This window comes from Delphinus delphis, chromosome 12 (assembly GCF_949987515.2).
Source record: "Delphinus delphis chromosome 12, mDelDel1.2, whole genome shotgun sequence".
In the NCBI taxonomy this organism is placed as follows: Eukaryota; Metazoa; Chordata; class Mammalia; order Artiodactyla; family Delphinidae; genus Delphinus; species Delphinus delphis.
In genome coordinates this window covers 70,450,843-70,477,655 of record NC_082694.2, presented here as the reverse complement: position 1 = coordinate 70,477,655, position 26,813 = coordinate 70,450,843, and the positions used below count along the sequence as shown (strand labels likewise).

At 40.7% G+C, this 26,813-nt stretch overlaps 1 protein-coding gene across 11 annotated transcripts in view; it reads right to left on the bottom strand.

Annotated features, from left to right (window-relative positions):
- DTNB (dystrobrevin beta) overlaps positions 1-25,017 on the bottom strand; it is a 243,996-nt gene extending 218,979 nt beyond the window's left edge. For all 11 annotated transcript variants that reach the window (XM_060026983.1, XM_060026981.1, XM_060026982.2 and 8 more), the window contains exons 1-2: positions 24,830-25,017; positions 2,282-2,349 (exon numbers count right to left, since the gene is read on the bottom strand). In XM_060026983.1, the coding sequence (XP_059882966.1) occupies positions 2,282-2,348 (67 nt within the window). In that variant the 5' untranslated portion in view covers position 2,349; positions 24,830-25,017. The remainder of the gene's footprint in view (positions 1-2,281; positions 2,350-24,829) is intronic.
- Between the last annotated feature and the right edge of the window lie 1,796 nt (positions 25,018-26,813).

Here is a 26,813-nt window from a genome sequence, read left to right as displayed (position 1 = left end):
AATACCCAATTTCTACTTCAAATATCTACCCCAGTCATGCTCTCTCACATGCCCATGTGAGTGCACCCCAGGTAATTCTTAGTATGAGGAATTATTATTTATTTGGTTTCCATATTTGTCGGTTTCCCTTTTAAAATGTAAGTGGTATGAGTGAAGTCAGGGACTGTGTTTTGTTCTCCCCTATAATCCTAGCACCTAGAATGGTGCCCGGAATGTAACAGATTCTCAGTAAATGTGTTAAAAATTAAATGAAAAGATGGTCCTTTTGCTGAGTCTGGAAGGGTAGGCAGGAACAACAAGCCAGATGAAGGTGAAGGCAACCCCATTAGCAACAGCACAGGGATATGGAAAACACGATCTATCTTGGGGAAAGCCAGTTCAGAACTGCTGGGAAATGACACACAAGGCATGTGATGGAAACTGGGAACCAAGAAAAAGAGTCCAGAAGGGCCTCATCTGGCACACTGTGGAGCTTGGGCTTTCTCAGGACCGTGATGACGAGCCTGAAGGGTTTTAAGAAGGAAGTAACCTAGAATAAATCTGGGTTCAATCTGGCAGCATCAGAGATCACCGATTTGAGAGTGCCAAGACTGAAGGAAAGGATCAGAAACCAACTGTTTTAGTTTAGAAAAGTAACAAGGATAAAAATATTAATAATAAACACAGCTTAATGCCACTGAACTGCATATTTATAAATGGTTAAAATAAATATGATTTATGTATATTTTACCACAATTAAAAAAAAGAGGAATTAAAAAAAAACACAGCTAGCCACATTAAATAACTACTTATCTGGGAAAGGAATGTGCTAAGTGCTTTAGTCACACTATCTCATTTAATCTTCATGATAGTTCTATGAAGTAGGTACAATTCCCATTTTATGGATGAAGAAACTGTAGCACAGAGAGAGAAGGTAACTTGCCCAAGGTTATACAGCCAGGAAGTGAGGGAGCCTAGATCCAAACCCAGGCAGTCTGACTGCAGAGCCTGGATTCAACACCATCATGGTATGAGGAACAGACAGATTCAAGACTCACTTTTGAGGGAACACTCAGCTGCACTTTGCCATTTCCTTGGAGGTGAAAGGTGAGGTGGAGAGAAGTGACTCCAAGCTGTCTGGCTTAGATGACTAGCAGTTAGCGACTCAGAGCTACAAAAGTCCTTAAAGGTCACCCAGACCGACTGCCTAACCAATGCCCCAAATTTCTTTTCCTCCTTTAACGAACAGTTATCTAGGCTATGCCTGGCAGGACAACGTAGGTCTGAGTTGAGTCAAACTCTGCCTCCCATTACTAAGACTCTAAAGACTTAAAATAGCTTGATAGTTGGAAGGGTCTTCTGAGACTTGATCTGCTGATTTTCACTCTGTGGTAGGTAGAATTCTAGAATTCTGCAACTGCCTCAGCGGCCATCTCAAGCTGACTCCTACTTCCCCCCCACACCCCCCCACACCCCCTCACCCCCCACCCCCCCCCCCCCCGCTTCAGCCAAGCAGAACGAATTTTATGACACTCATGTTGAAGGTCCTTGTAAGGAGCACAGTGCTTTTAAAAGGTTTCACAATCATTGGTACAAACTAATAACCTGATTTCCTGGCTAAGGAATTTGAGGTCCACCAAGTGTGAACGCACTGGTCAAGGTCACACAGACAAGCAATCGCAAAACAAAACAATCCTTCAAATACTGGGAACTGCCTACTCTTCCTGGCCATCTTTTTCTTTGAGTTTCATATAAGAAACATATAAGAATATAGGAATATATGAGAATAAATAAGAATACATCAATATAAGAATTTTTTAACAGAAGATTTCAAAGGGTATATAGTAAAGTAATATACCAAAGTACACATTCCTGCTTTTACTTTTTCCTACAGTTCTAAGTGTTTCCTAACACTTAGTCCTCGCTACCTTAGAATCTTTATCTAGTGTAAGGTAATTTACACAATATAATGTATTAATTATCTATCACCACCTGCAATCTCATGGTAACAATGGAGTTACAGCAAGAAGTCTAAATTGACTGGCATGCCTTAAACTCACAGATATTTTAGGTAACATTTCTGCCTTTTTATTTATGACCTTGAAGAAAGCAATTCAAGTCAATTCAATTAAAATATATGCTCTGGCTTGGTGTCCTCCAACTGCACGATTCTTTAACTCCCATTCTTCCCTTTCTAAAGCTTGTAACATAAAACTTATGATTAATGCTATGACTTGATCGGGGAAAAAAAAAAAACATTCCCACACATACAAACAGGATTCCAGAAGCACTCAGGACTCACGCATTTCTATGAACAGCTGCCTCTTCTCTGCCATGGTCTTCCGCTTGTTCCCACTTTCCTCAATCATCCTAGAGACAAAGAAGGATACAATAAACCAATGTGTAATTTGACAATTCCACCAAGTGCTTATCAGTCTGTTGTGAAGAGGTACAAGAAACCAAGCTGTGTATGCATACATTAAAAGGATATCAGTAAAAATAAAGTAGAAGCCTGATACAGAAAAAAACAAACTGTTGTCCCTTTATTTGATAGCTTCTAAAATATTATAAAGTCAATACTTAAATGAGCTCATACACTTGCTTCCTGTGCTGAAAATATGGGGCCACATCTTATTTCTAACTTTGTTTTCTCTGCAGAGTCCTGGATTAGTTGAGACATCTTCCCCATATTCCTACTGCTTTACATAGATAAACATGTTACTAAAGATGATTTAGGTAATAATTATAATGAAAGTCTATAATAAAGAACATCAGGATAATTAGCTTATACATAAAAAGTATAAATAGAATCTTTTATTTTTATATTAAAAAGTATTAAACAAAAAAGGTATTCATCCACAAACTCAAAGAACTCCTAAATGTAAGTTTTTAATCACATGACTTTGGCTATGCCAGACACTTTGTTTAAGAAAAAACTCTTTCCATGCATTATCTCATTTAATCCTCCCAACAACTCTGGGTGCTGGCATTATTATTATCCCCATTTTACAGATTAGGAAACGGATGCCTAGAAAAGAACACTAACTTGCTCAAGGACACACAACTCAGAAGCGGTAGAGTAGAATCCCAACCCTTTCATTAAACTTCTTTCATAATTTTTGCCTCTAGATGCATATTTTCAAATCTTTATGCTTAAAAAGCTAGAACACAATAGCCCATTGCATGGACCCTACTGATGCAAAATCTGTGACATCTCAGCCAAACTTCGCCTTACTCTATGAAGAAAAAAATATCTAAACAAATAGCATAAGCTAAATATCCCTAAGAAGATTAAACTGCTGTAAATCATGGAGTGATTTATATAACATTGTCGAATACGTCAGAATCACGAATTAAATGGTGACTACACAAATTACATATCTATTAAAGCAAAGTGCCTGCTGAAAGTTTAGTTATAAATATATCCTAAAGAAAATTTATAATGTAAATATATTCCTTACCATTCTGCAATTAATATTTTGATCATTAAAACTATCCCTTTCCGGGCTTCCCTGGTGGCGCAGTGGTTGAGAGTCCACCTGCCGATGCAGGGGACATGGGTTCGTGCCCCGGTCTGGGAAGTTCCCACATGCTGCGTAGCGGCTGGGCCCGTGAGCCATGGCCGCTGAGCCTGCGCGTCCGGAGCCTGTGCTCCGCAACGGGAGAGGCCACAACAGTGAGAGGCCCGTGTACGGCCAAAAAAAACTATCCCTTTCCTAGATCACTGAAATGTTACCAAATAGGCTTCAATGTACATGATGGTTACCTAACAATTTGCCCCCAAGAGAAAACAGTTTTAAACGGAAAGAAAGTAAGCCAAAGAAAAAGCAACCAGAAACAGCAAACATCTAATGAAATGTCGGTCCTAGAGAAAAAAACAAGAGTTGGTACCAGGAGCCTATAATTATAATGAAACGAAGATATTCAAAAGCCTCCTCCCTGTCCCCAAACTTGGTCTCCCACTGGGTAATACAAATTTTAAATGCTAAACACAGATTAAAACAGAGAATCATAATGTCCTTTATAATATATATAATTTATTATATACTTCTACTTTTGCTATTTCTTTAAATCACTTTTTCTCAAAGTAGAATTATGAATTCCTGGAGATCCCTAAGTTTTTCATTACAGTTTTCTAAATTTTGTCTTTATTTCCAGATTAATCTTCAAAAAAATTAACATAAACATATTTTAGATCATCTGGATGACCACGAAACTACAAGTACTGCCGATGCCACTTCAGAGCCCACATCTGCATGTGTGATTACTGTGGCATTGGAAGCAAGAGAGCACGCTAGAGAAACTATAGTACCTGGACCAGATCTGACCTGCCACCTGTTTTTGCAAATGAAGTTTTACTGGAACACAGCCAAACCTATTCATTTATGTATTGTCTAAGGATGCTCTCATGCTACAACGGCAGAGTCGAGTGTTTTCAACAGAGAGCATCTGGCATGCAACGTCTAAAATAATTACCATCTGGTCCTTTAAGTAAAAGCATGCCAAACCAACCTAAAGCAATAGTAATTAATACTGCATTACTACACGTCTGGCTTTCCCATGGTGCCTGATAAGAAATCCTTTATTAGATACTTTCTTCTCTGTCTTACTTCTCCACTCTTCTACCAGTATTTCCTAGGATCTTAAAAAAAAAAAATTTTTTTTAATTTGCATTTGAGCCCTTATAGAGCATTTGCTTCTAGGGTAACCCAAAATAAGACAGATTTGATCCTGTAAAACAGTCCTTCAAGATGAATTCTGTAAGTGGATCACTCGCCAACAGATGACAAGGATCCCAGTGCTGGTAGTAAGTAGCTTGGTGAGAACCCCTGGTGTGCTGCTGCATGGATAGTACTAAGACTCATGAAGTGGTGGAGCTAGTACGGGACACAGGTAGAAGAAGATAATTGGCTTATACAATAGCTTTAGCATTTGAGAGAGACAGGAGGACTGGGAATTTTAAAGACAATTAAATGGTTGAGCTTTTGTTAAGTAGGACGGATGCACAGAAGAAAGAAAATGTCAAGGCTTAAATCAGCCAAGTACCAACTCAGAGCATGCTATGAGAGCCAGAGACCTCCATGGCAGCACTTTTTAAGGAACCCTCAGCTCCCACAACTTGAGAGCAGATTGTGCTAAAAATCAGGCTCAAATTCTGTTTATGAAAGTAGGCAGCTTAACAAAGAAGACTGAATTCATAGTCCAGCCAAGATTCCCCTGAACCCTATAGGCCTGAAGAAGTGGCTCTCTGCTCTTGCTACAAGGGCAGTCTCCTCTGCCTAAAGACTATGCAAAGTTCTCATCTGAGATGCATGCCTAGAAAGATGCTGACCCTCCTCAGGATCTGTTTCTTCCTCCCTCACTGCTTCTATGCTAATAACTAGGGTCAAGTCTTACATCATCAGAAAGGGAAGGTACTGTCCCTGCTTTGGATGGAAAAGGGCTGATTCATCAAAACAGCTGCTGGACCTGACGATATGCACTAACAGGAACTGGAAGAACATACCTGGGAATGGACCTTGAGAGTGCTGAACTTGAGCCAAGTGTAAAGTAAGACAAAGTTTGTTGCCATGGCGGTACTCAACCCATGACGCAGGATTTAATATTCTGAAAAGGACACCTGGCGCCAGTCCTAATATGCCACTAGACTGGCTCATTTAAGCTGGGCATGCGGGTTTTGGTGGCCTAGAGAAAATGAACTGGAGATGCTGGAACTGCAGAGCAAGTATTAAGGAAACAGTTAATAGGGTGTTCCCCTTCCCCGTATCTCCTGGCCTTTACTGAATCCTTCTATACTGACTGACAGCATCTGAATTTTGTTTGTTTGTTTGTCTGTTTAAACAGAGAAACGAGGCTTTCTCTGACCTCTGAAGTCCATTTTGTTCCTTGCATGTCAGGCCTGAAATGCTATAAATTTACCACTCCCTAGAAAGTCTTAACCAATGATTGACTTAGTTGGTATATACTCTACCTACCTTGCCTCCTAAAAGGGTATAAATCTGAGGACATGTTTTACACAGGCTCCTAGAGTTCCCCAGTGGGAATAAGCTTCTGTCACCCACAGTGGTAACTTGCTTGATAACAAAACCCTTATCTGCTAACTTCCCTTCCCCATCTCACCTCCCGGTCCCCTGCTGATGTTTGCAGGGATAACCTCCAAAACAAAATACTTGCACGCAAATCCTTGTCTAAGAGTCAGCTTCTGACAGAACTCAAACTAAAATATTAAGTCTTTTCATTTCAACCAAGCTTATAGTTCAGATTTCATAAAATCCAAATGTATGGGGTACACATAAATTAAGATTACTATAAATGATTTCCCCAGGCCTTAGCATGACTCCATTCCAGTGCTCCATGGATCCTCATACCTCCATCTTTGTAATTATGATTTTAACAGTCCACACTCAACAAAGATCTGACCCTACTACACCTGATTACGTCCTTGTCTTCCTGATATAACTTTAAAGATCAACAGTTACATGAATGTAAACACATGTCTCTTCTTCCTTCCACTTGGACTCCTGGCACTTTGCCTTTTCTGAGCCTCATAATCTAGAAGTAACCAACACCTCCTTATCATTCACTTCACATACTAACTCTGATTTCAAACACTGCCATTTCCTTCCTCATAATCACTCTCACATCCACCCTTTTTTCCCATTTCAACTGCCAAAAATCTTTGTCCACATGAATGTACAAATAAAATTCTCTGACACCGTGATCTCAGGACTCTGCAACCCCTTCTTCCTGTGGTTCATCCTGTGAAATCTACTAGGTACATTTATTCAAACGTGTTTGATCTTCACAGGATCCTGATCACCCTACTTAGGGGCTTCATTCCACCCAATTAAAAATAATCAGAACACAAAGTGAAATAAGCCAGACAGAGAAAAGACAAATACTATGTAATCTCACTCATATGTGGAATCTAATAATACCAAAAAAAGTCAAACTCATCATAGAAGCAGAGTAGATTGGTAGCTGCCAGGGGCTGGGGGGGTGGGAGAAACGGGGAAATACAAAGCATACAAACTTTCAGTTACAAGATGAATAAATCCTGGGGATCAAATGCACAGCATGGTGACTGTAGTTGATAATACTCTACTGTATATCTGAAATTTGCTAAGAGAGTAGATCTTAAACCACCACCGCCACACACAAAAAAGAATGAGCTAATTAACTTAATTGCAGTAATCACTGCACAATGTATATACATTTATCAAATTATGTTGTACACTTTAAACATATACAATTTTATTTGTCATTATAGCTCAAAAAAGGTGGGGGAAAACTTTAACAATATATTTGAACACCTTTCCATGTCACTGAATACTCTTCAAAACCACAATTCTGAATGACAGAATGGAATTTTATCACGATCATTCATCCAAGCCTTGACTGTTGACAATTATTTCCAACTATCTACTTCTGCGAACAATGCAACAGTTAACATCTTTAAAGTAAAATTAAAAAAACGAAGAACCAGAGTACAGCTTTAGTCTACAAAATGAAAGAAGACGAGAGTCCTAGCTATGAGAATGTAAGCAAAGTTTCTTCCATCTGAAAGGAGCTGAAACTGTTAGCTTCCTAGAAAAGATTATTTAATGACCCAAGCCCAAGGCCAAACTGAAAAAATGCACGATTCATGAAAGGAAAAACTGATAAGCTGCATCTTATCAAAATTAACTGCTCTGCAAAAGATACTATGAACAGAATGAAAAGACAAGCCCCAGAGTGAAAGAAATATTTTCAAAACACATATCTGATGAAGAACTTGTATTCAAATTATGAAAAGAACTCTTAAAACTCAACAATAAGAAAACAGCCCAATTTTTAAATGATCAGGGCTTCCCTGGTGGTGCAGTGGTTAAGAATCCGCCTGCCAATGCAGGGGACACAGATTTGAGCCCTGGTGTGGGAAGATCCCACATGCCACGGAGCAACTAAGCCAGTGCTCTAGAGCCCTCAAGCCACAACTACTCAGCCCGAGTGCCACAACTACTGAAGCCCGCGCACCTAGAGCCCGTGCTCCGCAACAAGAGAAGCCACCACAGTGAGAAGCCCGTGCACCGCAACGAAGAGCAGCCCCCGCTAGCCGCAACTAGAGAAAGCCCGTGCGCAGCAACGAAGACCCAACCCAGCCAAAAAATAAATAAATAAATTTAATGATCAAAAGATCTGAACAGATACCTTACCAAAGAAATTATACGGATGGTAAGCATATGAAAAGAGGTTCAACTGCATTTGTCATTAGGAAATTACAAAGTAAAACAACGAGATACCACTATACACCTATTAGAACGGCTAAAATCCAAAAAACTGTCAATAGCAAATGATGACAAGAATGTAGAGCAACAGGAACTCTCATCCATTGCTAGTGGGAATGCACAGACAGCCTGGTTGGAAAACGGTTTTGCAGTCTCTTACAAAACTAATCATAGTCTTACCATACTATTCAGTAATTGCACTAGGTATTTAACCAACTAAGTGGAAAATGTATATTCACACAAAACTTGCACCCAAATGTTTATACCAGCTTTATTCACAACTGCCAAATACTGAAAGCAACCAAGATGCCCTTCAATAGGTGAATAAAGAAACTACTACTTTCATAAATGGAATATTATTCAGCAGTAATAAATAAGCTATCAAGCCATGAAAAAACCTGAAGCTTAAATGCGTATTGCTAAGTGAAAAAAGCCAGTCTGAAAAGGCTACATACTATATGATTCCAATTTTATGACCTTCTAGAAAAAACAAAGCAATACAGATGGTAAAATAATCAGTGGTTGCCAGAGATTTGGGAAGAAGGGAAGAGGAATGAATAGGTGAAGCACAGGGGAAGTTCGAGGGTGATAAAACTTCCGTGTGATACTGTAATGGTGGACACTGACACCACACATTTGTGAAAACCAAAGAAAATTACAACACAGAGTGGACCTTAATGTATGTAAAAAAAATTTTTTTTAATCCTTTAGGGGGGTCTTCCCTGGTGGCGCAGTGGTTGAGAGTCCGCCTGCCGATGCAGGGGACACAGGTTCGTGCCCCGGTCCGGGAAGATTCCACATGCCGCGGAGCGGCTGGGCCCGTGAGCCATGGCCGCTGAGCCTGCGCGTTCGGAGCCTGAGCGTCCGGAGCCTGTGCTCCGCAACGGGAGAGGCCACAACAGTGAGAGGCCTGCGTACCGCAAAAAAAAAAAAAAAAAAAAAAAACACCATAGTAATCCTTTAGGGGGTCAAAGAACCCCAGAATGAAATGGAGAATATAACAAAACAATCTAACTGTATTACAAATGTATGAAACAGCCTCACTGAACGGTGGGGGGAAAGTATAGTAACCTAAGTAACTCTAGAAGTGAACAGAGTCTGTTAAAACTAAAGGCAAAATAAAATATATATAAGTACTGTACTCTGGTTTCCCACAGGCTATGGGTTAAGAATTCTAATACTGCTATGCATGTATGCATAACTGAACAATTAAGTAAACAGATGGCAGATGGTGAAGTGTGAGGTTACAGATAAGCAAGGTGAGAAGCTATAATGATCCAGGTGGTAATGGAATGGATTACAATTGGAGACATCAGTATACCTTCATGGTTTACTCAATATAGATATATGGATAGTTACATATAAAAGCATTTGTAGGTACGTGTATATGAATTAGTATACACATATACATGTCCTTGCTCTGTCAACTGAGAGGGCCTAGAAACAAAAGTATCCCAAAGCACTCAGCACATTTAGTGGCCAAATTTTTGTTTATACCACCATTCTTCAATAAAAGGAACTAGGGCTCCTCCCAGAAATGCCTGAGGCAAGAAATATACACAATGAGCCTGGAGCATCTTGTAGTATAGAAAGTAAAGAAGTCCTGGGAGGAACAAAACCATATGATAGGGGTATATCAAAGGGACACAGAGGCTAACTGAAAGAGCTCCCAATGGCCAAAGTGGGAAAAATTTCAGCAACAAAATAAAGTAGTATTAAATATCCTTAAGTTGATACTGATACATGAGAATGAAGAATCGACAAATATCCTGTACAGAAAAATTCCAAATAACTGACATGGAGACTCTGCCCTGAAGAAGGTGGAACATAACTCCTTCCTCCTTAAGTGTGAGCTGCACACAGTGGCTTCCTTCCAAAGAGGTGAAGGGGGAGGGGGAAATAACTTGACAGTGGAGAAACCTGATAAACACTACCTCAGCTAGGTGATCAAGTACAACACCAACAGTGATAAATTATGCTGACAGTATGGACCCTTGACACGATGTGATGAAAATGGCATTTTACCTCTGTGGTCTTCCCCTCCAAAACCCATAAACCCAGTCTAATCATGAGGAAAACATCAGGCAAATCTCAATTGAGGGAAATTTACAAAATACCTGACCAATACTCCTCAGAAGTGTCAAGTTTCATCAAAAACTTGACCAGAAAAAGCCAAGAAACCGACAAACCCAAGAGAAGTCTCAGGAGAGGACAACTAAATGTAATGTGGTATCCTAGATGGGATTCTGGAACAGAAAAAGGCCATTAGGTAAACGCTAAGGAAATCTGAAGAAAGTATGGATTTTAGTTAATAATGATGTATCATCACTGGTTCATTAACTGCAAGAAATGAACCATACTAATGTAAGATGCTAATAACAGAGGGAACAGGGTGTAGGATACATATAGAAACTATTATTGTTCAATTTTTCAGTAAATCTAAAACTGTTCTAAAAAAGTAAAGTTCAGTTTTTTAAAGACAGTACAATTACATATTTCTTCTCCTTTATTCTCTTAACTGACTTAAAAAACAATTGCTTTTTAATACAATATAGATAAAACAATACAATATAGATAAAACAATAAAATTGTATTGTTGGGCCTCTAACATACAGAATTATTTAATAAGACATAATCTTAAATGTCTCTGTACCTAACCACAGTACTTTAAAATAAGCAAAAATTGATAGAACTGAAAGGAGAAAGAGACAAATCCACTTATACTTGGAGACTTCAACACTCTTCTATGCTCAATACACGTAGAAAGTCGAGATGAATATGGAAGGACTCAACTTCACCATCAGCCAACTAGATCTAATTGACATTTGTGGAACAACCCACCCAATAATGACAAAATACAAATTCTTTACAAGTGCACATAAAACATGCATCACCAAATTCAGAAAAGCAAAGTCCTCTGGAGGTGGAAGTAGAATAATGTGACTGCAGAGGAATACCAACTCTATTAGCTATGATTATTTATTAGGCAGGGCTGTGGGTACACTGTACTATTCTTTATGCTTTATATGCCCTATTTCATAATAAAATTTTAAGTCATTAGAGTATATTCTCTGGTAAACCTTTCCTTTAGTGGTCTGGAGGGTTAAAGAGGCAGGTCTCTATACCTTTTGTTATTAAAATGGACTACACCAAAAACCATAACCTCTGAACTTTTATCGAAATATACAGAAACGCTCACGAACTCCATAACTTGGTATAATATTTATTATTTCAAAACCTCAGCAATGTCTTCTACGAGTATCCCAACAGTATTGCTAACAAAGGATGGATTTTTAGTTTGTCACCAAACTAAAACTGTTATTTTTGTCTATGTATTATTTCAGCCAGTTTTACTAAAACGGGAAGAAGAAAAGTTATGGCTTTTTGTCTTTTACTCCTGAAGTAAGAAATCTCCAAAGAAATTTCCAAAAATATATCATTAAGTTAATAAAATTTTAAGACATTAATCAGGGACCTCTCTGGTAGTCCAGTGGTAAAGAATCCGCCTTCCAATGCAGGGGGCATGGGTTTGATCCCTGGTCGGGGAACTAAGATCCCACATGCCTTGGGGAAACTAAGCCGCGCGCCTCACCTAGAGCCCAAGTGCCTCAAACTACAGAGCCCACATGCTCTGGAGCCCGCGTGCCACAACTAGAGAGAAACCCTTGAGCCACAACTAGAGAGAAATCCGCACGCCACAACGAAGAGCCCGCATGCCGCAACCAAGACCTGATGCAGGCAAAAAAAATAAAAGATAGTAATTAGCACACAACTATAATCATCACTGAAAAAAGCTCAGTAAGTTTGTCTTCATATTTGGAAGGCTTCATTTTAAAATAACTGACCATATTAGCCTCATAATATCATTAAGCAAATACCTTAAGGCACAATATACTCAATGGTATATATAAACCCATACATCAAATAGTATTTTTAACAATGTTAAGGGTTTTTTGGGGGGTTTTTTTAGTGATTCCTTTTCAATCTGCTAAGACCATTATTGTTTTGTACTTTGCATGTGACTGAAAACAAGCTCCTAATATAAATAGAAGTACCAGCTCCGTTTGTTTCCTGCTGTTCATGTGTCCTTGCATTAGCACTTCAGTCTTCAGTTGAATCTGAAACTTCAATCCGAAGATTCTTTGCAGGAATCTTTTTAAGCCCTTTGTCTATTCATTCAGCAAGCTTCATTTCATGCAAATCAGATAATATAATCTGAAAGATCCCTAGACCAGGTAGAGGTTAACTGTAGTATGTCCAAATAGAATGTAAGCAAACAAATAAGGAGGCTCACACTGTCGGCCCCTCCAGGTTGTGGCGTGCCCATGATCCTCCCTTCAAGTTACCTCACTTTCCGTACCTGATGTATATCATCAGACATACAGACGGAGTAAAGTGTCAAACTATGATTTAAATATTAGTAAAGTTAATTGCCCATTTTTTTTTCTTGTTATACCCTGCCTAGAAGATCATTTTGCACGCCTCCCACTTTGGAAACCATTACTCTTAAAAAAAACTAGAATGAAAAGATGAGACTGTGCTAGGCTTGAGGAGCAAATAAGGAATGTGAATGGCAGAATCAGATGAGGAAATTTAGAGCCTAAGTGGTTAGTTAACTTGGCCTAACATTCCAAAGCTAGTAATTCGCGGAGTAGGCAACCAATCTGACATAAAGCCTATTCTCTTTCCACTGTGCCACATCACCCCCTCCAGGGCAAACACGACGACTCCAGGACTCAGGAAAGAATACAGGTCCCCAAGCCCTGGTGCTGCGCAGACCTTAGGTCACAGTTAAACAGGGTCAGGAGGCTAGTGCAGCAAAACGTCTGGACCCTCATTAGCCCTGTCAGGGAAGCAATGTGTTCCAGAGCTAGACTAAGTCTGCAGGCAGAAGTTAAGTAAATCCCACAGTAAAGACTAAAGGAAAGAAAGCAGGCTCTAGAAATGTTTCCAGAAAGTCTCTATACTACACCTAAGTGTTAAGTAACCCTCACTTCCCCTGAATCTTTTTGTTAATGTCTTAACTTCCAGCTCTCAGTTACTTCAAAGCACCTAGGTGTCAAAACTTCTTGTGTAAGTTCATTTTCTGCCAGCAAAACTCCTGTCAGTTTTTCTCCGGATGCTCCTTAAATTTAGAAGTCAGAGATCACTGTGCTTGTCACTAACACGTTCTTAACTGGAACTAATCAAACTCCCCTATAAGAGAACTAACTTCCTTGCTTATTTCAGGAAAATTCTCAACTATCCTTCCCCTAATACTTCTTTTCTTTTCTCTTCTCTTTCAGATTAAAAAAAAAAAAAAAAAAAAAAAGCCAGGGAAAGTAAACATTGGTAAAGCCCTAGAGATTGGGTTTTTTGGTTTGTTTGTTTGATTTTACAAATCTGAAAAAGTTCTCTACGTTCCAATAAAAAATATTCAGTGACTGCACTCCATTACTACAGAGTTCTGAATAGCAAATACAACCTCCCAGGGCTGTGGTAACTGGTGTTTTTGATTTTGACTGGCAGCTTGCGGGATCTTAGTTCCCCAACCAGGGATCAAACACAGGCCCCCTGCAGTGGAACCGCATAGTCCTAACCAGGAATCCCCTGCGGTAACTGTTAAATAAATTATGTAAAGCATTTAGCACAATGCCTGGCACAAAACAAGAGCCTAATAAATGTTAGCTGCTATTATTATTATTATTGATATTATTATGTAACTACCCTCTTGAATGATGCCTAGACTAGAATTCTATTGGCAAGACTCTTTTTCCTTAATTTACAGTTTTTCTGATTTATTTAAAAGTATAAAAATATAGAGCTGGAAGAAGAGAAAATACTTTTTTATCAATCATTTACAACATTTTAAATCTGGAATAGAGGGACTTCCCTGGTGGTGCAGTGGTTAAGAATCTGCCTGCCAATGCAGGGGACACGGGTTCGAGTCCTGGTCCGGGAGGATCCCACATGCCGCAGAGCAACTACGGCCATGCGCCACAACTGCTGAGCCTGTGCTCTAGAGCCCACGAGCCACGAATACTGAGACCGTGTGCCACAACTACTGAAGCCCATGCGCCTAGAGCCCGTGCTCCGCAACAAGAGAAGCCACCGCAATGAGAAGCCCGCACACCGCAACGAAGAGTAGCCCCCACTCGCCGCAACTAGAGAAAGCCCGTGCACAGCAACAAAGACCCAACGCAGCCAAAAAAAAAAAAAAAAGTCTGGAATAGAGAAAGGGTTTTAACAAAATTGAAAGGCAGTAAAAGAGCTAGAAACGCCGTGTGCCCAAGGAATCAGAAAATAGAATATAAGAAAATTGGGGCAGGGGAGTTCCCGGGTGGTCTACTGGTTAGGACTCAGCACTTTCACTGCCATGGCCCAGGTTCAATCGCTGATCAGGGAACTGAGATCCTGCAAGTCACATGCCGCAGCCAAAAGAAAAAAGGAAGGAAGGAAGGAAGGAAGAAAACTGGGGGAAAGTAAGGCACAAAAAGGAGAAACACACCTCTAGTCTGCTAAAGACAAACCTCATAGTTTTTCCTAAAACCTGCCATGGGCTGCTTAGTTCATAAAGACGAAATTTTAGTTCTAAGCAAAGATACTAAACTACTTACCTAATAAGCAAATATTAAAACCATATAAACTGGGCTTCCCTGGTGGCTCTGTGGTTAAGAATCTGCCTGCCAATGCAGGGGACATGGGTTCGAACCCCGGTCCAGGAAGATCCCACATGCCGCAGAGCAAATAAGCCCATGTGCCACAATTACTGAGCCTGTGCTCTAGAGCCCATGAGCCATAACTACTGAACCCATGTGTCACAATTACTGAAGCCCACTTGCCTAGAGCCCATGCTCCGCAACAAGAGAAGCCACCGCAATGAGAAGTCCGCGCACCGCAACGAAGAGTAGCCCCCGCTCGCCGCAACTGGGGAAATCCCACACATGCACAGCAATGAAGATCCAATGCAGCCAAAAATAATAAATAAGTAAAATAAATAAATTTATAAAAACATGAACAATAAAGAAAAGAGTACATTCTTGAAATGACACAAAGCTTTAGTTTTCATAGTCATATTTCAGGAAAACAGTATCCTTGTTAGTTATTTCTATAGTTATAGTTAAAAAAAAAAAAAACCCTAAAGGGTGTTTTAAAAAGATATATAAGAATTACTTTTTCAAATGACTTTGGAATTAGTGAAAAAAATAAGACCAATTAAATGTATTCCAACCTAAATCAAATTATTTGTATTTCTTTTTGATCACATACGCAGCATGCAGCCTTCATACCAAAATCCTGGATGTTAACAAAATTTCATTTCTGAGTTCTCATATCTTTAATTTCAGTTAACATGTTGGTAGTAATGATTAATTATGAGCTACAAAAACCACAGGCAAAGCAATGGAGAATCAGAATGGAAGGGCTTAGAAATACCCAGGTCTCATATTTTGCACATCCAAATAAATAAAATGTCTAGTCTCAGGCTATAGTTGTACTTCACAATAAAGGCATGGAAATAGAAACCCAGAACCCCTAACCCCTGGTCCATTATACCACCTTTCTATATGTGAAGACACTAGGATAATTTTTCTGCCTGTGGTCTGTAGGTAAAATTTCATAAACAATAAATTAAAACCACAAATCCAAAACTTAAGTGCACCAAAAGATCCTATGTTTTTTTTTAAGTTTTAAAAGAGAAGCCACAAACTGGAAGAAGAACTTTGAAGCCATCTATGTGAAATATTAGCATCCAAAATGTATTTTAAAATTATAAATCAATCTGAAAAAGACAACAGAACAGGTAAACGATGAAAACCAGCAAATCACAGAAGAGGAAAACTTAAGAGCCAATAAAAACATGGAGCAATGTTCAAACTCATTAGTAATCAGAAAAACATGTAAGATTAATATAATAAGATTGCATGGTACATCCAGCAGATTTGCAAAAATTATAAAGCCTAAAACACCAACGGGTGACAAGGCAGGGAAGGAACAGAAGCCACACATCGCTGGTGTGACTGTTAATTGGAAAACTACTTCAGAGTGGAATTTAGCAATACACACGGAAGTTGAAGATGTGCATGGCACACATACCAGTAGTTTACTCCTAGTACACACTCTAAAAACATGCATGTGTACACAAAGAGACGTGACAAGAATAGCAGCATTATTTGTAGTAACAAATAAAATCAGAACACATTAATTGCCAATCCACAGGAAAACATAAAACTGTGATATAGTCCAATAACAGAATCCTATTCAGTGAAGAAAATAAATGCACTAGAGCTACATATATCCATATGGATAAGTCTCACAATACTGAGAGAAAAAAAAATAAAGTTATAAAAAGATATAATTAATACTGTTAATATAAAGGGGTTTTTTTAATGCAAAACAATATACATTTTAGGGCTACTTACATATGTAATAGCAGTATGAAAATATGTACAAGAATGAAAAGTATCAAATGCAGAATAGTGGTTCCCTCAGAAGGGGAGGAGAATACAACTGGGAAGCAGTAGGGGTTCAACTTTAAAAGGAGTCTAGTGTCTTAAGTTAAGTGGTGTGTACACAGGTATTCACAATTTTTATTCTCTATACCTTTTTGAGGGCCAATATTTCACAATATTTTAAAAGTTAAAGGAAAATAAACTCAAGGTCCAAGCAACATAGTTTACTCCAGAGCCCACATGCTTAACCATGACACTATTTATTCTTTGTTTGTGCAGTTAAAAAAGGTTTAGTCATTTTAAGAAACTGCTCAAGGACATGTAAAACGTCACACCGGTAAAAAGCAATGAAGTACCTGACTAAAGGAAAATTTTCACACAAATCATATTGGAGACACAAAGTGGTCATATCACCACACGCAGGAATCATGTGGGTAAGCCAAAAAAACAAAACCCTTGTTGAACTTGGTTGAACTTGGTACATAAAAGTTGAACTTGGTACATAAAAGTCTTATTGAACTTGGTACATAAAAGTCTTGTTTAGAGAGAGCATATAGAAAAAATATGGGCTTTGAAGTTGGACCTGGTTCAAATATCACTCCTGTCACTGATTAGCTGTGTGGCCCTAAACAAGTTTTAACTTCTCTGAGCTCAATTTCCTCACCCAAACACTGGAGATACCATACCTAGCTTCCACAGTGGTAAAGATTACAGTGTAGCCATTATCTATGAAAATCTCTTGAATACAGTAGCCTCACACTAAATAACAGTTGTTATTACTTGCAGAAGAAAGTCTCTCTCTGGCAAGAGGAGACAGAGCAAGCAGAGATAAAAATTAAAAGGAGAGAGTAAAGAGTCTAGAAAAAGAAGCCAAGAAGAAGCTTGAATGGTTAGGGACTGAAAAAGTCCTTATAGAGTCCCTAAAGTTACTCTCGCCCCAAAAAATTTTTTTTTACTGTACACTGTTTGATTATAGTGAGGCTTAGTTACAGGAATATTTGGTCCAAACCTAATTATTGCTGAAATGCCATAATGTATAGCATATATATATAATATTATAATATATAGCTTATACATAATATTGTTAATATACAAAAATTCAAGATCAAAATGTGTTGTCTTTAAAAGTTCATTTTTTGGTTGTTAAAAATGTATTAACAAGTAAATCAAATACAATATATCTGTTTCTCTCAGTTATCTGCAACTCAGAAAGGTCTGTCCTACTCTTAACATATTAAAGAGAAATCAATGATAATTTCAACAAATGCCAAAAAGCAATAAAATTCAACACCCAGTAAAAATATAAACCAAGAATAGAAGGAAACCTCCTTAAATTGACAAAAGACACCTACCAGAAACCTTTAGTAAGTATCATATCTAACAGTGAAACACTGGAAGCATTCCCATTCAGGAAAAAGATTAAAATGCCCATTATCATCACTGCTATTCAACTTTTGCACTGGAGGGTCTAGGCATTGCAATAACACAGAAAACAAGATAAGTGGTATCAAGTTTAGAAAGAAGCCTGGTCAATTAAGTCTTCTAGTCAAAGCAGCCCAGTAAGTAAACACTTCAATGCATCCCCTCTGCTCCAAATACACAGTAATAGATATGTTTAAATATATTTTTTAAGTTACTAAAAAGGCCCAAAAACAAGACAACCCTCCACGTGGATCAGAAACAGAACAGATACACAAAACTGTGAGCAGGACTGAAGCTACAGGCTTGCTGGACTCTGAGTCTAGAAGCAGGTGTATACTTCCTTCAGGGCAACAGTGACACAGAGTGAAAGAGGTGGAGAAACAGGAGACATCTGAGCCAGATTCACTGCTTAAAGCCAAGGATGAGGCTAGAGCTGAAAGGAAGTGAAAAAGTACTGCTGTCAGTCTCTGCCTAGAACTATGGTTTATGTGGTGCTCTGAAAAGTGAGAAGATAAAAACACAGCCTCATGACCAGGAAATGAACCAAGACATTCACACACTCTGTGAGCAGATCTAAAATAGCCCCAATTACCTCAAAGAGCAGGACCCTGACCATTATCATATCTGATTTCTTGACTAGAGTCCAATCAGTGGAAGCACCTGAAATATCGCCACACAGAGAAGGGTGAGCACAGAAATAAGAGAAACAAAAGCAAAAGTACTCACCCTCAAATCAGTCTGTAAATCAAAACTTCAAAACATATAAAGAGGGCTTCCCTGGTGGCGCAGTGGTTGAGAGTCCGCCTGCCGATGTAGGGGTCACGGGTTCGTGCCCCGGTCTGGGAAGATCCCACATGCCGCAGAGCGGCTAGGCCCGTGAGCCATGGCCGCTGAGCCTGTGCGTCCGGAGCCTGTGCTCCGCAACGGGAGAGGCCACAACAGTGAGAGCCCCGTGTACCGCAAAAAAAAAAAAAAAAAAAAAAAAAAAAAGTATAAAGAAGTATAATGCTAAGAAAGACAGCCAACAAAAGCAACAATTAGAATATAAATTCATACCAGATGCGGTTTAATTTTACAGAACAGTCTGACAAAGATTTTTTTAAGTACATTTAGGGTGCTAGGATATACAGTTTTAAAATTATTGGGAATGCAAAATCGGACAGGCAGTTTCTTACAAAGCTAAAGATACCTTTACCATACGATCCAGCAATCACGCTCCTAGGTATTTACCCAAGAAAGCTGAAAACTTATGTCCACACAAAGACCTGCACATGCATATTTATAGAAGCTTACTCATAACTGCCAAAAACTAGAAGTAACCAAGATGTCCTTCAATAGATGAATGGATAAACAAGCTGTGGTACTTTCATACGATGAAATATTATTCAGCAATAAAAAGAAATGAGCTATCAAGCCAAGAAAAGACAGAGGAAATGTAAAGGCATAATGCTAAGTGAAAGAGACCAGTCTGAAAGCCTAGAATACTACATGATCCAAGCCATATGACACTCTGGAAAAGGCAAAACTATAGACACAAGGCTTCCCTGGTGGCACAGTGGTTAAGAACCCGCCTGCCAATGCAGGGGACACGGGTTTGAGCCCTGGTCTGGGAAGATCCCACATGCCGCGGAGCAACTAAGCCCATGCACCACAACTACTGAGTCAGCGCTCTAGAGCCCGCGAGCCACAACTAGTGAGCCCACGTGCCACAACTACTGAAGTCCACGCGCCTAGAGCCCATGCTCCACAACAAGAGAAGCCACCACAATGAGAAGCCCGCGCACCACAACCAAGTGTAGCCCCCGCTTGCCGCAACTAGAGAAAAGCCCGTGCGCAGCAACGAAGACCCAATGCAGCCAAAAATAAAATAAATAAATTTATTTTAAAAAACCAAAAACTATAGACACAGTAAAATGATCAGTTGTTATCAGCTCAGCAGGAGGGAGGGGGGAATGAATGGGTGGAATACAGGGGATTTTAGAGCAATGAAATTATTCTGCATGATACTGCAATGACATTACATGAAATGTCATGTGATAACACTTTGCATTTGTCAAAACCCATAGAACTGTACAACACAAAGAGCAGAAGCCTAATATAAACCATGAACTTAAGTTAATAATAATGTATCAATATTTATTCATCAGTTGTAACAAATGTACCACACTAATGCAAGATGTTAATAACGGGAAAGTGCCCCTGAAGAAGAGGGGGTTTATAGGAACTCTCTGTACTATCCACCCATTTTGGTCATATTCAGTTATGTACATAATTATTTTAATATCATGGACAGTTCCACTTCTGGGTATATACACAGAAGAATTGAAAGCAGGGATTTGAACAGATATTTGCACACCCATGTTCATAGCGGCATTATTCACAATAGCCAAAAGACAGAAGCAACCCAAGTGTCCATTGATGGATGAATGAATAAGCAAACATAATGTATGCATACAACAGAATAGTATTCAGCCTTAAAAAATAAGGAAATCCTGGGAATTCCCTGGAGGTCCAGTGGTGAGGACTTGGCGTTTTCAATGCCGAGCGCCTGGGTTCAATCCCTAGTCAGGGAACTAAGATTCCACAAGCCTCCAGGCGGGGTCAAAAAAAAAAAAAAAAAGGAAATCCTGACACATGTTACAATATAGATGAACTCTGAAGACATTATGCTAAATGAAATAAGCCAGACACAAAAGGACAAATACTGTATGATTCCACTTATAGAAGGTGCCGAGAGTAGTCAACTTCACAGAGACAGAAAGCAGAATGGTGGTTGCCAGGGGCTGGAGGGAGAAAAGAATGCGGAATCAGTGTTTAATGGATACAGAGTTTCAGTTGAGAAAGATAAAATGTTCTGGAAATGGATAGTGATGTTTATACAACAATGTAAATGTACTTAATGCCACAGAACTGTACAATTAAAAATGGTTAAAATAGTAAATTTTATGTTGTGTATATTTTGCCACAATAAAAAAAAATGAGGAAAAGTGCTGAAAAACTGGTTTTCCAAATTGAAAAATATATATATCACTTCATTACACCATATAGAAATTCCACACAGAAAGCAAAACTTCTTTTTTAATTTTAGAAGAAAATACAGATATATAGAATTCATACCCTGGGGTAGAGAAAATTTACTTAAACCAGACACAGAAACAAATTTTGTTAATTTAGTGTGAAATTTTCCATAAATATAACATTAAAATGTAAAACTTGTATACAACTAAAGACACTGTTAACAAAAGGAAAAGGCAAGCCTCAGACTGGCAGGATGCTTTGGCAACACATAAATCCAGCAATGAATTAGTATCCAAAGTAACCTAACTGCCCCACAGTTAGTGGAGGATACATAAACAGTGATTTAAGTCTACAACTGAACACTACTCAGCTTTTAAAAATAAATGAACCAGATCCACAAGTGGCAACATGGTTAAACCTCCATCAATTAATTTAAAGCATGCACCCCTTTGACCCAGCAATTCTACTTTGCATTCACTGCAGCAATGGTGAAATGGCAAACAGCTTTAATGGCCATTAATGAGGAGAGGATTAAATAAACTACAGTACAATATATGCTATGTATGGTATTGTGTAGTAGTCAAGAAGAACCAGGTAGATCTTTATGTTCCATCATGGAAAGATCTCAGACATTCTGTTAGGAAGAAGTTGCAGACCAATGTCTACAGTATCATGTCATTAATGTGGGCATCGGAAGAAACCCTACTTCTTCCCGTATTATCTATATATAGATGAAAATGCATAGAGAAAGGTCTGGAAGGATCACAACAAACTGATAACTGCCGTTTTGGTGGAGAAGGGAGTGGGTCAAGGAGCCTTGTATTCTGTCTGTAATGTTTGAGCATTTAATAAGACAGTGTGCATTCATGAGCCATTTGCAGAGCTGCAGTACACAGCCCCAGACTGCACAATACAACTCCAGGAGCTGCCATTCACAGGCACTCCGATGTGAATGGCATCCCCTAAAATTGGGCAGTATACTTCCTGCACTAGATGCCACAGCCCTGATACTTGTATAACTAGAAATAAATAAAATGAGAGGTGATGAGAGTATTTACTGCAAACCAGCATGAGGGAGTTTCTACCGTGATGTAAATTTCTATATCTTGATTGAGATAGTGGTTACAAAGTATAGACAGTCCCCAACTTACAGTGGTTTGACTTTAGATGGTGCGAAAGCAATACACATTCAGTAGAAACTGTACTTCAAATCTGAATTTTGATCCTTTCCCTGGCTAGCAATATGCAGTATGATACTCTCCCGTGATGCTGGGCAGCGGCAATGAGCCACAGCTCCTGGTCAGCCACAAGAGTAAACAACCCAGATACTTACAACCATTCTGTTTTTCACTTTCAGTACGGTATTCAATAAATTACATGAGACATTCAACAGTTTATTATGAAATAGGCATTGTGTTAGATGGTTTTGCCCAACTGTAGGCTAATGTAAGTGTTCTGAGCATGTTTAAGGTAGGCTAGCCTAAGCTATGATGTTCGGTAGATTGGGTGTATTAAATGCATTTTCAACTTACCATACTTTCAACTTACAGTGGGTTTATCAGACAAAACTCCACTAGACCAGCTCTGCACAGGACATCTGTGCAGACACCAGTAAAGCTGATTTCAAAATAAATGTAAATTAAATATATAAATAAATAAAATACAGTATCACTGAGAAAACCTAGAACAAGGCATCCAAAATTACAGGATCTAGGCATCCCAAAATAAGAACTAGTAGACACCTGCTGGTTGCACTCTTAAGTACACAGTCATAAAACTAAAGAGAAATTAACTTAGTTCTTCAAGGCTTACTACACAATGCCAAATTTGAATTAATATTTTATTTTTATATAAGGAAACCTAGGTCCTGAGAGATTTATACTAAAGATATAAAACAAGTGGTAACTTGGCATTCTATTGGTTTTAAATCTGATTTCCTAACTAAGTAGAAATTTTGTCTCTCACACATAGTGGACACTCAAAAGCCTTGCCAACACTACCTTGACTACACAATCCCCTTCAAAAGTAATTCCACTTATGTACGATAAAAATTCTCACAGAACTCATAAAAGGTCAAGTTTTAATTTGGCAGGCAAAGTAACCCAACAGGCACTGCAACCCAGGCAACTGAAACAGCAGCCTGGAGCTCGAGAGTCCAGAAATCCAACCAAGGCAGAAAAAAGGCAGAATCCCAGCCCTTACAGAAGAGCAGAGGTACATCCTCTTATGACAGATCTAAGATCCAAGAACCAAGATAAAAATGAAAAAGTGTTTTCTAGACAAAAGCACTCTCCTTCCTCAAGTGATAGAAACAGGCCAGAATGGGATGATTTGAAGCAAGGGCCCAAGGAGTAAGCTCCTGGCAGCCAACATGCAATAAAGATGTGAAAGTGGCAGCATGACCACAAGATATGACAACTCCATCACCTTAGCCATCACTTTAAATGCCCAGACCTAAGAACCTGGGTTACCTCACACGGCAAAAAAAAAAAAAAAAAAAAAGAGAACCGGAGGAACAAGGGAAGTCCATTCAGCCATCCCTAACACCAGACTTATCAATAGTGCTCTGTGTAAAATAGAGCAAAACCTTGCTTGGTTCATTCATTCAGGCAATAATACGTAGGTATTTAGTGCCTGCTGTGGGTCAGGCACCGTTCTTGTCACTGAGGATTTAGCAGTTAATAGTCATGGAGCTTCATTCTACCCGGGAAGAAAGGTAACTTCTTTTCTCTTTCCAATTTCCGTTTCCCTTCTCTCTCTTTAAATGTTACGCAGAAGTTCCTTCAAAACTCTCCCAAGTACCTCCCACAAGCTTCTTTGACCCTCCTGCTTTAATCTTCAAAGCAAGCAATTTTATGGCTCCAATTTCCCAATACTGGGGAAAAGAGACCTAAAGTGGATGAGACAAAATTCAATGTTGCTTTGTACTTCATACGCAAACCTTTACAACCGAATTGCCAGCACTTAAAGAGCAAATGATGGTTGTGTTTTACACAATTTTGTGGCCCCAGTGCTGACCACGGCTCTCTCCCCAAGGTACCTAACCAATAAACGTTTGCTGAGGCTGCTGGAAGGTCTCCCTAATCCCAAGGCCTGGCACAGGAATTTAACAGCAAGCATTCGTTAGCTGCATCCTTCCTCCTCTCAGGACACTTTCCTTTAACGGGTGACCTCGGTGCACAGGTTCACTGATAGGTGCCTCGGGAAATAGTGTTTTGAGGTGATGTGAAATAAATTCCTTTCCCTCTGCCAGGGCCTGCCTGCCTCACCTGCCCTCTGCCAGGACCTGCCTCCTTCGCCCCCTTAAACACCTACGGCAGAGCCTCCTCCCTGCGAGCCGGGCACGGGCAGCATCAGCCCTACGCCCGCACCCCGGCTCGGCGCCCTACGACCAAAGCGCGCTCGGGACCCCGGAGCCCCCTCCGCGGCCCGGGGCTCAGAGCCCGGCGGCGGCGGCCCGGAGCTCCGCTCCATCCCCCGCGCTCGCCCCTCCAGGTCCGGGCGCGCGGCGCCGTCTCCCCTCACAGCGCGCGCTGTGCAGCGGCCCCGGATCCCCGCGCGCCGTCTCCGCCGCTCCCGGCCCTGCACCCCCGCAGGCTCCCGAGGTAAGGGCGCTGCGCGGGCTCCTTCCCGCTTCTCGCGGGCGCGAGGCTCTGGCACCGCGCTCCTCTCCCGCAGCCTGCGGCGGCTGCCACAAACCCCCGCAGTACTCACTTCCCGGCCGGAGCTGGGGGCGTCAAAAAGGTCTCCGGCGGCCGCAGCCTCCTCCGCCTCCTCCGGCCCGGCCTCCGAGGCTGAGGCGGTGGCGGCGCCCGCTCAGGCCCCGGAGCCGCCCCCGCGGCGAACGTTCTCAGGAACCCGGCTCGCGCCGCTTCCCCGCCCGGCACGCGCAGCGAGCCCGCCCCCGGTGCGAGGGCGCGAGGGCGCGGGGGCGCGAGGGCGCAGGGCGGGGGCCGGGCACGCGCCGCCTGCGCGAGCGCGCGACTGGGGGCGGAGCTTCCGCCGCGCCGAGGAGGGGGCGGGCCAGCGGGCAGAGTTCCCCTCGAGGCCCGCCCCCTGCGGCCGGGTTCCGGGCGGGCGGAGTAAACTTGCCCCCTCCGGGCTTTTCCCGTGAGCGAGCTGTGGGCGGCGGAGTTGCGTTCCAACTCCACAGGTATGTGCCCCGCCGGCTGGATGCTCGGCCCGAAGTGACTACAAGGTAAAGAATGCAAAGAACCACCCCCATGAATCATTCATCCGCACCTCGAGCGCGAGACCCTGCCCTGAGTGATCTTTCCGTGTTAATTCAGCTCAGCAACCGTTAACTGAGCACCGACTCCGTGCCTAGCGCTGTAGCACTGTACCAGGTGCTGTGTGGGTACACCGTCAAGGTCCCTGGTCTCCAGGAGCGCGTAGCTTAGTGGAAAAGCGGCCGTGTAAACAAGCAGGTCTGGTGATCCGTGCAAAGCCAAGCCACGGTGAGATGCTGTGGGAGGGCAGAGGAGGAAGAGATTACTTCCGCTTGGAGAATGCAGAGGGATTCCTGGAAGAGGTGGCATTTGTATTCAGCCTGCAAGGAAGAAAAAGAGAGAAATCCTAGGAGAAAAAAAGGGAGGGCATCAAAAGCTAGGTAAACAGCTTGGGCAAAGGAACAGAGAGTGACCAAGGTTTACCATCTCAGCATCAGCTTGTTTGTTTTAATATCCGTTTTGCTAGAATCCTTTCCAAACTATGTGAAACAGGAGATGATGCCAAATGAGGAACAGCAAAGCTTTTTTTTAACGGCTCAAAGGATCATTTTCTCAACTTTATTTAAGGCTCACGACAGCAGTGTCCTTTAAGGACTTTTGATACGTTAGTGAAGGATGTAAATCTCTAAGCTAAGAGAGCCCAGGCCCCTGTGCTTTGAGTCTGGTTTTTCACTGCTTTTTGGCACCTTATGGCAAGGCAGATCGTACCACCTTCTGCTGCTGTCTGTCTGCCTGCCTGTCTTTAGGACATCCTCTTCCTCCTCCTCTTATCTTCCTATTTTTAAGCCCCTGTGGTGAAGGAAATGCTGGTAACCAACTTTGTTAAGTGAGAGTAAACAGGTTACTCCAAAACACTGGCATCACCTATCACTTATGAATTTTGCGACTATTTTGCATGCTTAGAAGACTTTTTCACTTGTATGCAGGGTCTTAACTATGTTTTGAATATGTTAAGATACTCAGAACACACGTAAAAGACACGTTGTTTATTCACTTACTACTCATTGAGCACCAACTGTGTGGGAGGCATTGAAAGGGTAAAACACTGATCCTGCCCTCTGGAGAAAAGAGGTGTAAATGATGTAAAACAATATGTAAATATGGTTCGTTCTGTTTGCTCTACTGACTGAAACCAAAGTAATTTCAATATGTGGACTAGCCATTCTGGGAATTAACCACTTTAAATATATTCATGTTAGCATCTCTCCATCTCGGTTCTGTTTTTCATCACCTCACACATCCTCAGAAAACTTCTTTCAAACATATTGCAGTCATCACTCTCTCTCCCAAAGTTACCAACTTCTTTTGCCTACTTGTCCTTTTCCTTCACCATCTATTCATGTTCAAGCTTTTCCTGTCCTAAAGGAAAAGGAGGAAACCTCTGTCATTCTAGATCATGCTCCAGTTACTATTCCCTCCCTGTCTTTTAAGACAAAAGTCTTAAAATAGTTTACACTCATCTCTGCCAA